Consider the following 17,618-nt stretch of genomic DNA (forward strand, 5'->3'; position numbering starts at 1 on the left):
AAGGAGCGGTCCAGGGCGATACTGCCAAAATCACTCTGCTTCTGCCTCCTCTTGTCTTGACCTCCTTTTGACTCTGTACGCTCTCTCCTAAATACACAAACACCAATTACATTCAGCTTGCTGTTTAGAATAATTGGTTCAATTATAATAAATAGTGGAGCCTTCTGAGATTATGTTTGTGCGTGTGTGCGTGTGCGATAGTAGTGTGAGTAGTCAGGATCATATACACATATTGTCCTCTCCCGGATAAGCGTGTGATCGTGATGTAAGGGACCCACTCTCTCTACAATTGGCCACATATTACACTGGCTTTCCACAATCGTCTGATGTCATATTAATAATAATATCAACAAAAAAAAGAAACACACACACACACACACTTTAGACTTTGTTCTTACCCATCCCACACACAACCATGTTATGCTCACCTAAAGGTAGTGTTTGTTTTGTTTCATGTGCAGTGCCACATGCCCTAGGGGATGTGTATGGCGTTCCAAGCCAAAGGAATATGTTTGAGCTTGTTGGCCCCATGGTGTCATCCAACAGGGCCAGTACAGGAACATCACTACTGGTATCAGTCTATATATCATAACTATATATGGAAATATATAATGACTAAAGGTAATGCAATGCAGTTATAAAAAATAGGGGTGTTATCATTACACGTGATAGTGCTTTCCGGAAATGTTTACAATTTCCATTTCAAGGATTGTGTACCACGAGACAGGTCGTCAATTATCAAATAATATGTTGTGGATGATGTTTGTGATGGTTTGCTGGCATCCAGATGCAATCGCCCCCTTGGCAACACCTCCTTGTCAACACAGACGAAGGCTTCTGAACCGGATTACTTCTAGGAATGAAATACAAACTTGTTTTGTCTGTTGGACTGGAATTTTTTTGACGTCTAGCTCATCTCATCCCGCAAGAAGCCTATTGTTACAATAGGCGGCTGCTTATTCTTACTAATACTAATACTATTCTAATTAATCATGAACAACAACTGCCAGGACGGCGGCAGCCACGACGCGTTTAGGAGGATTACACAATAAAATAGTGTGTCCTTGTGGGAGGATGACGAATAGATAACGCAAACCTGCCCTCTGCGCAAGCCCAACCCCCCTCTGCAAATTGTAGGACTGTCGCTCCGGGGCACCGCGGGTAGCCAATGACGACGCGCCGTTTCACCCGTGACGTCATCCACCACGCCTCTTACTAAAGAAGGAAACAAACACATCGTCGAGGGCTCAGCGGATACAGAAACGGAGAGATAGAGCGAACACACGCCAGATAGGACAACGTAATTATAGCCATCTATCTTAGACCCGGAGGATTTACCCAGAAAAAGGAACTGGATTGGCCAAAAATACGCGGAACCCGACTGCGCTACTCCACATCTTCTCCTTGCAATCTTTCATCATCATCTTTTTGCAGGTAAGCTCCCCGAGACGACCCGTTATTTGTCCGAATAATGGGTATCGGTTCAGACACGGGATTAACAAAAGGTCGTTTGCCCGACACACCACTGTACTGTTGACAATAACTGTACCCCAGCATCGGACGATCTACACGTCGGCTAAGTGTCTTTTTTATTTTTTTGGATGAACAAGTCGTTGTTAGTTAAAGTTGTCTCTGGCTTCTCTGGGTGAAAATCCCCTCGAACGAGACTCGTTTGGCTGAAAAACAAGGGAGTGAGCAGCGAGGGGTATCTGTGTGACTTCCCCAGGCTGGGGGATGGGGACCAGGGTACAGCTGATTTATTCCCTTTCGAGAACATCGAAACCATCACAGCCACACGACAATAGTACGAAATTACGGACGGGTCGATGTTTAATTTAGTTAAAAGTAACCATGTTGTGTTGACATTACAATCGTGTGTGTGTGTGTGGTCTGTTCAGTATCATTAGTCTGGGAGGGACCTTTTGGGATAACTCGATACAACTACGATTATTTGTAGGTTTTTAGGGCGGAGATGCACATCGGGGATATCTTCTACGTGGTCTTTCCCGAAAATAAATGCACGAAAAACAAGCCGCTGGTGGTGACTAGCGAGCAAACAGGAAGCCGGGACGACGCAGACAAAGGAATCAACAAAGGGAGAACAGATTCATGTCTGGACTCCGGGATGGATCCTCAATGTCCGCCGTACACTCGGTTCACCTCCCCCGGTTGACGTTTACATAATTCGTATGGTTTGTCACCGATAATATCGTTCGGGGACATGGTGGGAGATGGCTATTCTCTTCCTCGGTGTGACTCAGTCGTTTTTCAGCCCTGTCTCGAAACGTGAGCTCGGCTTGCGGTCGGTACACGAACAATGCCTTTCTTTTCATTCATTGCTCGAATCAAAGGGACATCGCGTTAATTACGATCTAGATGTTCACGTTAAAACGAAACGTCACGTTTGGTTGGCTTTGGTCACGTTTAGTCGTTTGTCCTTTTGATAAGCAATCAGAATAGCCACGTATATTCGTTCAGAAACAGATTTCGTGGTCGGTTTAACTGCCTCAAAGTAACAACATATTTTCTGGTTTCGGAGTACGATGGTCCCAGGTAACGAAAGGCTGTGGTAAACGATTAATGGTTGCTAAATGTACTGGAAAACCCCCAACACACCAGTTTTTTTTCGTTCCATGGACACACGAAAAGAGCAGCGTCCGAGTGGATGAGTTCGGATTCGTCGTCATCCTCACGTATCGGACCATAAAAACCGTTTGCTTTGGCGGTATCTTAAAAGTTAACAACGCACGTGCTGTTTGATTGACAGTCGGGCACGTTCAGCTCGTGACAGCTGTGGCCACAGTGTCCATTGTTCCATTGTGCGCCGACGAGACGTGTTTTTCCCCACTACTCAAAAGCCGGTGACGGATTTCACCTTTATCAACAGTGGCTGTGTTTATCCATATTGGCGGTGTGTTATTTCAAAAACAAAAAAGGCCCTGTAACTTTTTAAAGCAGTCAGCGGGCGGACACGTGATGCAGTCCAGGCGAAATGCTTTGTGGGCTTTTCCTAGGAAGCCCTTTGTTGACAGACACCAGTGGTAGTCAGTGGTAGTCGGAACAGACGGCAGCGGGTGGAGATGTTGTTTGTCTATGGAGGTCAGGTCACCTTGAATGACCTGACAACAGTGTTCTGTTGGACGGGCTTTCAACCTCATGTGGAAATAACACAGTGGCCTGCTTTATGTTTTAACTGGAGTGTTGTTGTGAGCAAGGAGCAGCCCTCAAGGCAGGGAAGCAGCTGTTGTGCCTATAGCATAACGCAGCCCAGGCAGTGCTCCCAAATGTAATATGAGATCACTCCTGAGTGGGGCCCTTGTTGTTTGTCGTTAGATGCATCAAAAAGACAGCTTGGGAAATAGCTTGGCATCAGGTGTGCATGTGGGTGGTAAGTCTGCCATGGAATATAAATAACACCACCTTCTTAAAACGTGGCCAGTCAGCACAATATGTAAAATAGTGCCCATCTCTTGACGAGACTAGTCAGTTTTCTATTAGGTATCATGAAGCAAACTTCCAAATTTACCCCACTTCCTCTTGTGCTTTGTGGTTGTGTGACGTCACAGCCCTCTGTCACGTTTCCTTAACTCACGCCCAGATATGTTCTGGGAAAATGAGTGTGTGGTGGGAGGGAGGGAGGGCGGTGGTTGAATTACGCTGTTCCTTGTGTACCGCTGGTAAGTCCCGGCGAGTCCCCGCTGCACAGCATGCGGTGGTTGAAACCAGCTGGTTCTGTTTCCCCCTCTGCTGCTGATGCTTGTCTAGTGTATAGTCGGAAAGTAAATCACCGGGGTTATTTCGAGTAGTGATAAGACATATTCGCGTGACTGTGTGAGTAAGCTCTTAAAACATTCAGTGTCAGCATTGTGGGACAATTGGAGAACCGTGAAGCTATTTGAAAAGTCTTGTGTCCTTAAACTGGAGTCCTGCTCACCATATTGACGTTGATCGCTGACACTGCTTGCATGCAAACGTCTGTCTTCCATTTCTCTTTCTGTAGCACAGGAAACACAGTTCACTGAGACAGTGTGACTGTAAAGGGGCTCGACAAATGCAAAGTGCTGGATTCGACTGTTGCCAAGGTGCTGAACAGAGTGCTATGTGTTCTTGAGGGAGTCTCACACACAACCGTTTATTGTGTGGCTACCGTTTAACGGCTCTGGTTGGGGGGGGGGGGAGGTGCTTCCTGTTATGTTTTAATATAGAAGACTGCTCCTTTCTTGTTGTTTGTTACTGTATCGGCCCACCATGAGTTGACCTTGAGCTGAGTTGAAACTTTTCCAAAGACTGCATAATTTCAAGGGGGAATTGCTGATCGCCTAAAAAGGATGTGTTGTGTAATAACTGCGATGCGAGCATGTCTGCACAGACACGCGTCTCATATGTTTCTTCCCCCTTTGTCTTTCCCTGTGTTGTAGCAATGGCCCAGGAGACGAACCAGAGCCAGGTGCCCATGCTATGTGCCACTGGCTGTGGTTTCTATGGCAACCCCAGAACCAATGGCATGTGCTCCGTGTGCTACAAAGATCACCTGACACGAGGGCAGAACAGCGACCGCATGAGCCCGCTCACACCCATGGGTAAGAACGTGCGCTGCCGTGCGCACAAGCACACACACTCTCGCGCACTCGCGTATGTTCACCGTCGTACGCGAACTCGCATATATATTCGCTCTCGTGCACGCACACTCGGTGGACAAAGTGCTGTGCGGGTACAGAGGGCGAAGCACGTGGGAATATAGACGTTGTTTTCCCTGCTCCCCTCGGCCCTCCCCTTTTCCTCTCTGGGTAACCAGGAGCAGCTGTCGTTCTGCGCGGCTTCACGTGCTCGAGGTTGGGGCGGCCTGCTCTCCGGCCCGCCGTCCGGTCGAAGCAAGCCGGTAAACCTGTCGCAATTTGTCCGTTCCCAACCACGAGTACAGTGAATTCCACGAGTAGAAGACAAGACCGTCGTTTTGGGCTGCGCATCTCACCCCACTCGTACCATGCACGCTGTTATTAACCGCTTTGTGCTTGATAATGTGACAATCCATGTATTGGGATATTTGGTCTTCACACACTGTAGCACATACCGTGGTATAATGTGAGGGGGGGGGGGGGGGGGTCTTATCAGGGGTCTCTCATGTGTGACTGATTGACCCGTTCTCTCCTGACCAGGCTCTCTCGGCAGCCCCAGCTCGGAGGCCGCGGCTATCAAGAGGCTAGAAGCCAGCCTGGCCAAGGTGGACGCGTCCCCCGTGTCCTCCCCCAACATGTCTAGGTCAGTTCACTGTGTGTGTGTGTGTGTGTGTAATTGTGTGTGTGGGGTGCGCCACGTGATGATCGAGCTCTTCTGTGTTCTGTTGACTGGTGTTTTGTTTATCACGTGTACGCTGTCCTACACGTGTTTCTATAATGTCCTTGTTGTTCTGTGTTTTCTATTCAGAAGTCTCCACGGGTCGCTACCTGTGACCCAACAAATGACAGAGATGAGCATTTCTAGAGAGGACAAGCCTGAAGCCTTAGACCCTGGTAAGCCCCCCCCACCTCTCTGCGACCCACTTAGGCTGGGTGTAAGTTTAGTCTTCGGCGCAGCACCGCAACCCGTTGATCCCACTGCCTGGTTTTACTTAACAGCCTTCAAGACCCAGAGGGTGGCTAAAAATAGGCCTGTTTAAAAATACCTCCTAGAACCAGAGTACGTTCTTGGAAGTGATATACCAGGGGCCTGTCAGACTACCACATTGTATCCTGCCAAGCACGAACGGTTCAGGACACACTCACACGCAGGGCTAATTCATGGGATCTCAGACACTTATAGGGGAGGAGTTAAAATACTGGTCAGTTACTGATAAATGCAGACATGGTCTCCCTGCAGGAAAAGCAAACAGAGCACGACTAACTTGTCTTTTTGCCTCGTCTCTCCCGCTGGCCACACAGTTGTCAGCCAGCCGACCGCTTCTGGCTCAGGTGGCGGTTCCTCTTCATCTTCCAGCGAGGAGGGCAAGGGAGACCCCCCCAAACCCAAGAAGAATAGATGTTTTATGTGCCGCAAGAAAGTTGGTCTCACAGGTAAGCACGCGGGCGACCAGTGCGCGGGGTTGATTCTCTAATCAATCAGCTATTTTTTACCCCCTTTTTTTTTTTTAACAAAGACCAAAACAGATTTTTCTTTCCAACAACTACCCGGCAGGGGTCTTGCTGTCCGTTTCAAACCGTTTTGACACTGCTGTCCCCTGTGCCCACCAGGATTCGACTGTCGCTGTGGCAACCTGTTTTGCGGGATCCACCGGTACTCGGACAAGCACAGCTGTCCTTATGACTACAAGGCGGAGGCCGCGGCCAAGATCCGCAAGGAGAACCCGGTTGTGGTGGCGGACAAGATCCAGAGAATATAGGCGCTCCCCGGAACGATGGCGACCCCCAGGACAACCGCAGAGGCAACAACGGCACCCAGGACAACGACAAAGACTGTAGTGCGAGCACGAGGGCGGAGCATAAGGAACGGACTCGGTTTTCCAAAACAGCCTCGAGAAAATGAAAGAAAAAAGAGAAGGGGAAAAAGAGAAGACATCCTGTCGGAGGGAGATGCATGAATGATCACTTTTCTCTTATTTCTTTGATTTATTAGTTTTAGCCCTTTTTTTTTTCTTCTTTTGTGGTTTGTCTTTGCCGCTGTTTGAATCCTTTTGTTTAGAATATATATTGTCTTATGAAGCGCAGCCCCGGGTGACTGTCGGGGATGCGCTGTGCTCCTCTCTCTCTCTCAACCTAACCCAGGCGCCATTTTGTGCCAAACCATAGGCAGCCATTTTCCCTTTCCCCTTGTCCTGTGTCAGAGGGCGGGTGTCTGTACCCACGCAGCAAGCAGCCGTGTCCTCGTTCACCAAAACCTCTATCCCACCTTTTGTGTATTTTCCTTTTTTAGTTGCATTGGGGGTACGTTGACAACAGTGAACCATACTACCATCTGAGCCCCACGATGCACAAGGGGCTTAGTTTTAGGTTTGTCTGCGTCCTTCCTGGCTTTACCTACCTCACGGCAGCCATGTTGAGCTTCGATGTCTTCCCCTCGTTCAACTTGTTTTCATCTTCTGCTTTTTCCACCGGGACGGATGAGGTGTCATATTGCTACATCTCCCTCCAAGGTCATCTAGCCCGCCCTGCACGACAACTAAGTGCAGGCATTTTAACGTTTCTTAAAAAAAGTGCTTAGAGGTAGTGTTTTTCTTTTGGTGAAGGAGGTACATGAGAACGTGTGGACAAAGTGTTTGTTTGCGCCGTCCCCGAGGTAAATGACGTGGGTGGGTGTGGGGAGGGAGGTACCAGGACTGGTCTGAGCTCAGATTGTAATTCCCACCGAGGCTCGTGTCGGGGGCTGTGTGCTGATCCTGTTGCAGTTTCCAGGATATGTGGAATGTTTTGATGGATGGATAAACAGCACATCATTATTATGAGGCATGAACGGATGGGATAAGCGCATGGGTCGAACTTCACTCTGCAAACGTGTGTAAAGGCTAATAATTGAATGAAATAGCATCACTCATTTAGTGTTTTTTGGTGATAATTAATCGACTGAGAGACTATTTTCTGTTTTATCAAATCGTGTGTCATTTTCCTCTTTCATTGGCATAGTACTGACGTTAGCACCATGTATGCAGTGCGTTTGTGGAATTAGGGTATGTGAGCCAAGCTATGTATTATTATTATTATTTTGTCTATGCTCTAACAAATGTTTGTGTGACACAGGTGTTGTGTGGGTGTGTAGTTGGGTGCGTGTGTGTGCGTGTAGTTGGGTGTGTAGTCCCCCAATCTATTTGTCTGTGGAACTACCCGGTTTTAACAGCACATGTTTACAGAACTACAGGAGCATGCCAGATCTAGATTTTCTTTTTTTCATTGAAAACTAATAGATAACAGGATTCAACGTAACTTCACCCGTCATCTCTAACAGCTGTCCCCTGCATTGGCTATGGAGCCGAGAAGTGTGTGTGTGTGTGTGTGTGTGTGTGTGTGTGTGTGTGTGTGTGTGCGCGCGTGTGTGGTTTGTGTGTGTAAGTTTATTTGTCATGGCTGCCTGATACATTGAAACATGGGTATGATTGTGACTTTGTGTTCATCCCATTTTATTCATCGTCAGGATGTGAGGTTTATTATTATTTAAAATTTTCATCAAAATACGTTTGTATCTGTTTGAGTTTTCCCTTCATGATTCTTAGTTATATGCAAATTTGTACAAAAAAAGAAAACAACAAACTGTGTTGATATTTATGTATTACATATAATCTTGCTATCCAGCATTACGACAGAATTGTATCATGTAAATAAAACTATGTACAGAGAGACATTACATGGCCTGGTCATGTTCTAACTTTTATACGTTTACGGCTAACTCATTTCTCAATGGTGTGAACACTTGTGTATCAGGGCGTTTTCCGGATTAACAACTTTATTTTTTGCTAGTGCTGCGCCTCATATCTCCCAAGTCAGAATAGTTAATCGCCATATTGGTCAACACAGGCTTTTGTGCTGAAAATGTATTCAAGTGACCTTTGATTTCCTAGACGAGGGCAGCCTTAAACCATACTCTGCGTTGTACTCCCGTCTGAGCCTGCTCCTTTGTGACCCACAGTGCTGCTACTTCTGCAGGGTGTGGGGGGGGGTTGCCATGTGTACAGAAAGCACCCTTTATGTTTTGGTAGACCTTGTGCATGTCCAAAATTCCTGGTTGGCAGATGGCGTCACGTCGACAGCTGTTCCCAACAGCTGAGGTGTGCCCCTGTAGACCTCGGACTGACAAAGTCCAGGCCCAGACAACGGGTGAACCATATGTCTCAGAATCCGACTTGTTCAAATATTAAGGAAATCTCGTCTTCTTTTTACATCTCTTCTTCGTAACCTGCTGAGAGAAAATTAACGAAGGAGCTAAAAGTCCAGATGTTTTCTGTCTGAGCTAAACCATCTGCTGACTGTTTGCTGAATGCCATAGTGACAGGGCTCAGGAGGGATGGGAGCTATGGTCGGTATAATGGGTAGGATCATCCACCATCTTTACTGTCCTATAGAAACAAGTCTGCTGCTTGATCATGTGTGTTTGGATTTCCTGTTTGGTGACGGAAAAAAATTAGAAGAACCGTCCCATTTCTATAGAATATTCTGGAGCTTCCCTGATATATCCTTCCAGATTTAAGAGTACACAAGCTATTGCTGTTTGAGTTTGTGAGAAGAGATGAGGTTCCTGAATGTTTTAGGACAGGCTAATCACACTGTAGGGAAATTCCCAGAAGCACACAATAAATGGTTGTCAAAACAATAATGACCACTAAACAGAAAATGTGGCCTGGTTAATCAAGTTCAACAAAGTGTTTGTGTATGTGTGTGTGCTTTTCCGTCCAGTACACAAAAGAATAAAACAGGTACACATCAAAGGTGGCGATCTAAAATAGAAGGCTTAAGAGTGAAAAGGCCAGGGTGAGCGAGAGTACTGTGTGTGAGAGAGAAGGAGAGCTGAGAACCGGTAGAGGGTGAAAAAAGTAGCTCAGCAGCAGCCAGAAAGAGAGTGAGAACAGGGAGGGGTGACCCACTGTGTCGTCATTATCCCGGAGTCTAACCAGATCAGACCAGTCTGAGCCGAGGCCTCCACAATGACGACTCACACCGGCTAGCACGCTAACTACCGGGACACACACACTGACGCATACACCGTGTCATACACGACCTAGAAAAAAAAAAATAATACTTTATACTTTACTTAACTACATTATTTGATTGATTCTTCTTTATTTTTTACTTGTCTGGGTGTGATAAAAGTTTCTTGCCTTTAGGCAGACAGGAAATGTCACACAGGAAGTCACCCGTGATGACTAATGGATTAGAGGGGTTGTAACCCTAATATGGGCATGATCATCACAAGGCAGAAAACAATGAGATCATAAAAAAATCTTCATGACTGTATTAGAGTATAAGTGCTGAGGTGAATAGATTTAGTGTGAACTCTTTCACAAAGAATATTTCTAAAATACCACAATACAAGTTCTGGGTGTACATCGTGTGTTGTTGAATGTAGTTGTCTGTGAAGTGTTAACATCGGCCATTTGTTACTGTTATCGACCGCAGTGTTATTAGCAGGAGAATGTTTTTTGTCCTGACCTGGATATTATTTCTGGACCCGGTACAGAGCCCCATAGAAGGAGAGAACAATCAAGAACCACTTGAGTCCACACAGATGTGATAGAAATTACAGTTTTGGTAGATTTATTATATCGCCAAAGCAACATATACATTATATATATATATATTGATATTGCTTGATTTTGAAGTCTATTTACAAGTGGTAACCAATACCTCTTCAAATATTGTTTCAATCAGTGTTTCCCAACCTTGAGGTCGGGTCCCCCTCAAAGGCAAATGAGTCAGGAGTTTTCTGACAGTCATTTGATCATCCTCTTTTGGAACAATTTTTTTTTTTCTAAGGTCTAATGACTCATATATACAAACAAAGGAATCAGCACTTTTAAAGGGATATTGACATTGCCGGCACTTGGTAAATCATTTTGTTTGGAATCAGACACACAAAAGTTAAAGTTTGGGACGCAAACCTTTTCAGAGCAAGAAAAGGGCCAAAAGAGCCATTTATACCTATGGTATAAATGCATGACTCAAATACATACATAAAATAGGATTTGGTTGTCAAGTGAATTTAAGGCACTTATATTTCAGTAAGTAGACGTCAATATTTGAGCAATTTGGATCAGGAAAACAATTGGGCAATGGATTTAAAGCTCATCTGTTTGCAGGACTTCCGCATGCCAAACATGATTTAAGTCAACAAACCAGTAACACTAATCCAAAGAGGACAATTCATACCGGTGCCATTCCTCCCTCAGTGTCTGGACCTGTCGCTGAATCATCTGTTACAGCCAGACAAACGTGACACGGGGGCACTTCAACAAGCTGTTCAACACATCCTGGCGGCTGACCTCCCAACAGCAAGAGAGGTTCACCGACTTCATGGGTCTGCATCCCTGCACCAGGCGCATCACCGTCGCCATGGTTACGTCGCTCCGGGCCAGGCCCAGATGTGTCACGCGTCCGAGTGGCGCGGAGGGCGGTGTGGACGCGGCGACCGCCCCAGGCTGGAGGTGCTGGTGGCGGTGCAGGCTCCAGGTCTGGCTGGAGATGATGTGACGGAGCACGGTGTTCAGGTGACATGGCAGCGCGGTGAGAGAGAGCCTCTCCAGCAGGGGAGAGCCCCACAGAAGGCTCAACAGCACCCTCTGCAGGGCCCTCCAGGACATTGCAGGCTTTGTCTGTTCCTCGTAGTCAAAACTGAGAAAACGAAAATGACACAAAACATGTGAATCATTTATGCAGCGAAGATTATCAAAGAAAATGTGAAATGAAAAAGCTATGTATTGACAGTTTTCTCATACAATCACATTTGCAGTGGGCTGCTGGAATGGTTTGGGAATAACTGGGTACATTAGATAAGATTCCAATTGAGAATCATCCACCCTTTCAATCATCATGTAAATTCATCCCAGGAACACAATTCAATTGGGTATAGTCTGCTTTCTCTTTTCTATGGCCTCTCTTGGGATTTTCTGAGATAAATCCCCCGTCCGTCTACCCTTCCATAAGATAATGTTTTCTTCCCAAAGTTTCAGCATAACACCACGAGTTCAAGATGTTGGAGGCTGGGCGTGTCGTATACTACTACGAGCACGGCACGTACCTGAGCGTGAGGGAGCAGAGGTGAGGCAGCCTCAGCAGATCGCGGGCCCCCCCGAACTCCTCCTCCCCCTCTTCGTCCTCGTATGGAGGGCTGTCGGGGGGCTGGGCGGAGACCACCAGCTCCTTCAGTCTGGGGCAGGCCTGCAGGACCTCCAGTAGAGGGCAGTGCGGGCTGGTTTTGACCCCTTCCAGGGTGAGAGAAACCAGGGTGGAGCCAATTTCTCGCAGGGGGGTAAGGAGATCCCCCAGGGGCCCCGTGTGACGAAGGGTCAAGCTACGCAGCTGACCGGACCAGTTCCCCAGCCCGGCGGCCAACGTCCAACCCTGGCCCCTCCTACCTCCGGCAGCCTCCGCCGAGTCGACGCTCACAGCCAGGGACTGGATGTGTGGACACAGACGAAATGCTACCTCCAGGGAGGCTGGCGACAACGCTCGGATCTCCCTCAGACGCAGGGTCAGACTGTCATCGCCCGGCCCCACCCCCATCGCACCCCTCAGCATGGCCTTCTCCCCGACGCCCCCCGCGCCCACCTCTTCTTCCGCAAGGAGATCCGGCTCCTCGTCTCCGCCGGAAGCCTCACCTTCATCTCCGTCCGGGCTCTCGGTCCCGTGCACCTCCCAACTCTCTTCTTCTTCTCTTTCTCGGTTTCCCTCTGCTCCGGCCTCCTCGTTCTCCCCCTGGTCTGTCCGGCGCTCCTTCTGCCTCTCCCTCCACACCTCCTCCAGCCGAGGCACCCCCTCCCTGCGTGTGAGCCCCTCAGCGGGGTCAAACTCCCGGCGGTGAATGGCCCCGAGGGCCCAGTCCAGCCCCTCCAGGGCCACGCGCTCCAGGTGAGGCAGGCTGAGCAGGAGGTAGGCAGCCGTCGCCGCCGGCTCCCCTTCCTCCTCCCCAAAGCTGATGTCCGTCGCCAGCAGGGATCTCAGAGGCAGCGCACAGAAGGAGGAGGAGGAGGAGGAGGAGGAGGAGGAGGATGGAGAGGAGTAGCGGCAGCGGGTGACGGCGGGGGACGGAGAAACGCCGCGGCAGCATGCGGACGCGTCACGACCAGCCGAGGACTCGGTGCAACCCGCCGCACCGTCGAGGGAAACCCCGCCTCCCAGAAGCAGAAGATCAGCGGGGGAAAGGAGGTGACATTGGGATACGTCGAGGTGGCGCAGTGCCCGGCAGTGCCCGGCGACCGTCCGGATGACCCCCCGGTCACAGGGGGTCCCGGCCAGGGAGAGGGAGCGCAGCCTGGGCAAGGAGCGGAGCATGTCCCCCTGGGCCTGGGGGGAGGCCTGCTGAGCCCCAGACAGGTCCAGACGGGACATGTGCTGAGAGGAGGGATAAAAGATAAGGAATCTAAATAGGATCACATTTTACGTTATAGCTGTAATGAAATGAAACCCACACGATACTGATACCCACACGATAGGGGAATACAACGGATTCTGATGGTAACACAGTATGTATCATAAAATGTGAGAATTCTCATAATTCAACTATGAAGTGTGACTGAACTCTTGGTGGTGCACACTGACCTCAGTATACAAAAAAAACAAAACACAAATAGTGTAAACCGTAGCGTGGCAGGGGTCGGGAACACCCTCCTGTCAGACCTGGCAGCGCGCCGCGATGATGGAGCAGAGGCGGGGGGTGGCCAGGCCCGGACACGCGGCCAGGGACAGGCCTCGCAGCTGGGGCACCACCAGAAGGTGCAGCGCCGCGCGGGACAGCTGCTTCCTGGAGCACAGCAGGGCGGTCAGTTCCTCCACCAGCTCCCCCGCTGGGGGATCAATCACAAGGTCAGCAGTCAATATACGGAACTTCCTTTTTGTATTTACAGTGAAGATCATGAGTGCAGGGACTACTCAGTGAGTAAACGGAGTGTATTTTATACCACGCTTTACTAACACGTGGCCACTCAAAGCGCTTTACAATATTGCCTAACGCGCACCCATTCATCATGCATGAATTCACACACCGACGGCAGAGTCAACCAGGCAAGGCGAGGGTGAGGCGTCTCGCTCAGGGACACCTCGACACTCAAGGTGCTCGGAGGAGCCTGGGATCGAACTAGCAACCTTCCGGTTACCAGTCAACCCGCTTTACCTCCTGGGCCACATGTTGCCCTTCAGTCAGTCTATCCACCATCTTAGAATGACATCCTATATGTAAGTTAATGATCTTAGCCGCCAGTTAGATGAAGCCGACTTGAACACATTATTCACAACCTTGAATTTGTGTATAAAATGTGATGAAAAGTTAATAAGATTACAGACAGCACAACGGGATCCTTCGCCCCTGACTTACTGGGTTTAGCTTCCTCCTGCAGGGCAACTAAAGACACGTAAAATGAGGGTAATCCGGAGAAAAGCCCGAGCTTGGCTTTAGGACTTGTACATTGCGACATCGCATCGAAAGGACCGGCTCATTTTGTAAGCATAAAACATTAGCTTTTTTTTTTTGCTAGTTAGGATTTTGGGTCAGCGTTTCACATGCAAGACGTGTCAGATCTCATTATCCTAGGTTACTGTATATACATACACACAACTGGAACAACCAATGATGAATTCTTATATACCAGCCCTTTAGTCTAATTGAACGAGAGGTTCAAATGATGAGGATCCCAACCCCTGCTCCCCCTACTAAACAGAAGGACAGCCCTCCTTAAAAAGGGTTTCTAGACATTCTGCAAACTAATGTGTAATCACACCGTGGATCATGAAGACAGGACCACCCGATATATGTATTGTAATGCACAACGTCATCTGGCCGGATTAGAAGGGGTTCTAAATCATAACGGGAACATAACGATACCAGGCTTTTGACAAAGTCAAATCCATGTTTCGATTTTTTAATTGATGCGGGCGCTGCATGGATCTCCGACCCATCCTGCCCGGCACGTCCGACCACAGGGGGAGTTAACGCTGTCTGCTCTGCTGGACTCACGCAGGCCATCAAAGGGGCCCATGATGTACGTGAAGTGGTAGCGGTCCAGGTAGTTCTCCTCGTAGTCCTTCACCCACACTGCCTTCATGTTGTCGGCCAGGCTGAGGAGACACAGCCGACTCAGAGGGAGAACGAAGCCGTCTTCATCCAGCTCCTGCCTCCTCTTCGTCTTCTTCACACGTCTGGACCCCCTCTTCTGCTTCTGGAGGCGCTGAGCTGAGGGCGATGTAGCGGAGGCCCGGAAATCTTCCTCTTCCAGCATTGCTGGACGGTTTGGTGGAAGCAAATTTGGATGAATATCTGTAGGTTTTAGTTGGGAAGGGAGTAGTGCTTAATAATTAGTCTTGCAATTGAATCGCAAGTGCATATATTTCTTTATCTATAGATATATAGATGCTTGTGAATGAGAGTACCATTTTATCTTTATTTATATTGAATGCGAATAAAAAAAGTCTGCACTTCGTGACATTAATTCAAGAATCATACCACCATTGATGATCAAACACTGAGTGTTGCCAACTTTCGCTACCTGGCAGGAGTGAGATTATGAAAGTGACAGATCCGGTGTGTCATGTGTGGCGCCCGAAGCGTTAGAGATGCCCCATTATTACTTTGCTGTGGTCTTGATGAGAAAAATCGGTTCTCTGATCAGAGAAAATAGTGTCTAATTCTCAAAGGAACTGTCAACATTGTCTTGTCGTGTCATTATTTCGCTAGACACACTATAGACACGCGCATTGCTTAATAAAGACGACATACCTGTTTCAACTAGCCTTTGTCCGGGTGGTAAACAGCGTAAGCAGCGGAACGAGGTTCCGACCCTTCCTGGAGTGCAGACGGGTGTACGTTCGAGACTCTCACCGTTCTGGTCATATTGCTCATTTAAGTTTACATCATTATTTAGAGATTTCGTTTCTCAGTTATGAATACTGTCAAGTAAAACGCATACAACGAACTCCTTATAGTAGCTTCACTTCCCCCACCCACCCACTCATTTATTTCATATAAAGGAGAGCCTTGTTTTTGTTAATTTGCTGCCGCCTAGTGGATAACGTGAGCTGATACAACAACATAGTAGATGCTGAGTACAGAGTGGAAGAAATAGAAGAGTAGAGGTACAATAGAAACCAATAAAGTCTAAGAGTTAAACAAATAGGTAAAGTCATACAGTTTTATTACATTTGAGATAAAATCTAGAATAGCTGAGCTGTTTCAAACTGAGTCTTCAGTTTGAATCTTGTTTCCTACAGACCTTCATTATCCAGGACAAGAAAGGGGAGGGGCCTACAGCACTGACCAAGTGTGACGTCATGGGTCTGGGGGAGGGGCAACTCATAGAAGTTATGGCTAAATGCTCCATGCCTCATAGTTCAACTGGAATATTATTCTAGATGTTTCAACCTATTGACTTACCAAATTAGCCATAATGACTTGACTGTTTGTCAGTGCGCTGCTACACTCCCAAGTCAAAGCTGGCAGCAATTGAGTGCCCTGTAGCACTAAGCTAACACACACACACACACACACACACACACACAACTACACACCTAGATACACAACCCATTACAACCAGCCCTTGCATCAGGAATTCCTCGTTAGACATTTTCTTTACTTTGAGTGTGCAATTCAAGGTGTTACTGTAGAATACCAAAAGTGGCCTTCGTTTTTGGAAGTAGTAACATTGGAATCTGCCGGTCCTTTGCCATGAGTAGGGTCCAAAAATATGTCGGGAATAATAAAGAAAAAAAGAATAAAGCCTGAGAATAACCATAGTTGAGCGCTGCTTGCAGTAATCACCGAATGAAGAAAGGCAGTACTCCCAGAAGCAGGAGCAGCCACTGAGTGGTTGCGGGGCGACGCCAAGCATTTGGTGGATAAATGGTAAATAAAATGGTAAATAAAACATAAGATCTCCCCCCCACCGATGGGTCCTTCTTTTCTTGATACTTACATTAATTCTAAACAGTGTTTTACACAGTAGCCTATAATAGGAAATGCTCAAAGGTAAATCAGCGTAATTTAACACTGACTGTAGCTTTTTATGGGTAAAGAAGCAACGGTGAAGGACCATACTAAACGCCCTATCATTGTATGGGTCTGTAAAATGCTAATCAAATCAAAACAAATGTATTTACTAAGCACCTTTAATAACAAGGTAATTGGTTGGGGGAGATCTAATGTTTAATTTATGTTTTGGTCATGCCTGTCTACGCTTCAAACTCGTGCATATTGCAAAGAATATGCAACAGCGCCCCCTGGGGTCACACTATTCGGTGGGTCGCAGAATTCGGTGTAACACCCGGTCTGTGCTCCCGTAACCCTCCACTGAAGAGAGCCTTCTTGTCAGTGTCAAAACGTCACGACAGTGACTATGCCTTCTGTCTGGTGCTTCAGGTTGGACCGGCCATCTGGCATAGCACTTTCCCGGTGTGACGACGATACAATTATATCTTGAAGAATTAGTATTTTTTACATTTTGTTGTTTGACGACCCATCAACACCATGATTACATTCTTCACATTTGTCAAATAATAGATTGAAAAATGATGGAAAAGGGCAGACGTTTTGGAATCTGTTGATGAACGTAAGCAGACAGAGCGGAGAGCACTGATCTCGGCCCGCAGTGACACACCAGCAGCACCGGGTTGAAGTCCTCCTAGTTTTCCGATCGGCCCACAGTCATTTGGTGGCGATTCTTTTCATGGGATTATACACTAATTAAAACCTACTTATGAATCGGATATTTCATAACTGCCAGGTCCGTTCAGATAGATGCCACTAAATTCTACACACTGCGAGCTTTAATATCTATATGCCACACCTAGTGCCTTCCAATAAACAAAAGTCAGATAAATATATTGGTTCAAATAGCCTACCGATTTGAACCAGACTGGACCCTATTCAAATCGGGATTGGCCCAACGAGTGGGGGTTACTTGAAAACAACATATTCAGTGGTTTCATGTTCAACAGATA

At 47.5% G+C, this 17,618-nt stretch overlaps 2 protein-coding genes across 3 annotated transcripts; one reads left to right on the forward strand and one right to left on the reverse strand.

Annotated features, from left to right (window-relative positions):
- Nucleotides 1–1,263: 1,263 nt before the first annotated feature.
- Nucleotides 1,264–8,355, forward strand: zfand5a (zinc finger, AN1-type domain 5a). The gene is made up of 6 exons (XM_079750736.1): nt 1,264–1,434; nt 4,419–4,580; nt 5,157–5,259; nt 5,425–5,510; nt 5,919–6,050; nt 6,228–8,355. The coding sequence occupies exons 2-6, from the start codon at nt 4,421–4,423 to the stop codon at nt 6,374–6,376; spliced, it is 630 nt and encodes a 209-aa protein (XP_079606862.1). The 5' UTR covers nt 1,264–1,434; nt 4,419–4,420; the 3' UTR covers nt 6,377–8,355.
- A 1,885-nt stretch (nt 8,356–10,240) lies between these two features.
- On the reverse strand, nt 10,241–15,617 carry LOC307085778 (uncharacterized protein). 2 transcript variants are annotated; one of them, XM_079750640.1, is made up of 5 exons: nt 15,403–15,617; nt 14,644–14,907; nt 13,311–13,477; nt 11,713–13,025; nt 10,241–11,306 (listed from the first exon to the last, which is right to left on the reverse strand). In XM_079750640.1, the coding sequence occupies exons 2-5, from the start codon at nt 14,903–14,905 to the stop codon at nt 10,892–10,894; spliced, it is 2,157 nt and encodes a 718-aa protein (XP_079606766.1). In that variant the 5' UTR covers nt 14,906–14,907; nt 15,403–15,617; the 3' UTR covers nt 10,241–10,891. The 2 variants fall into 2 exon arrangements, with proteins under 2 accessions (XP_079606766.1, XP_079606765.1); XM_079750639.1 differs by having other exon boundaries at nt 14,644–14,943.
- Between the last annotated feature and the right edge of the window lie 2,001 nt (nt 15,618–17,618).

This window comes from Pollachius pollachius (genome assembly GCF_949987615.1).
Source record: "Pollachius pollachius genome assembly, chromosome: 1".
NCBI classification, from domain to species: domain Eukaryota; kingdom Metazoa; phylum Chordata; class Actinopteri; order Gadiformes; family Gadidae; genus Pollachius; species Pollachius pollachius.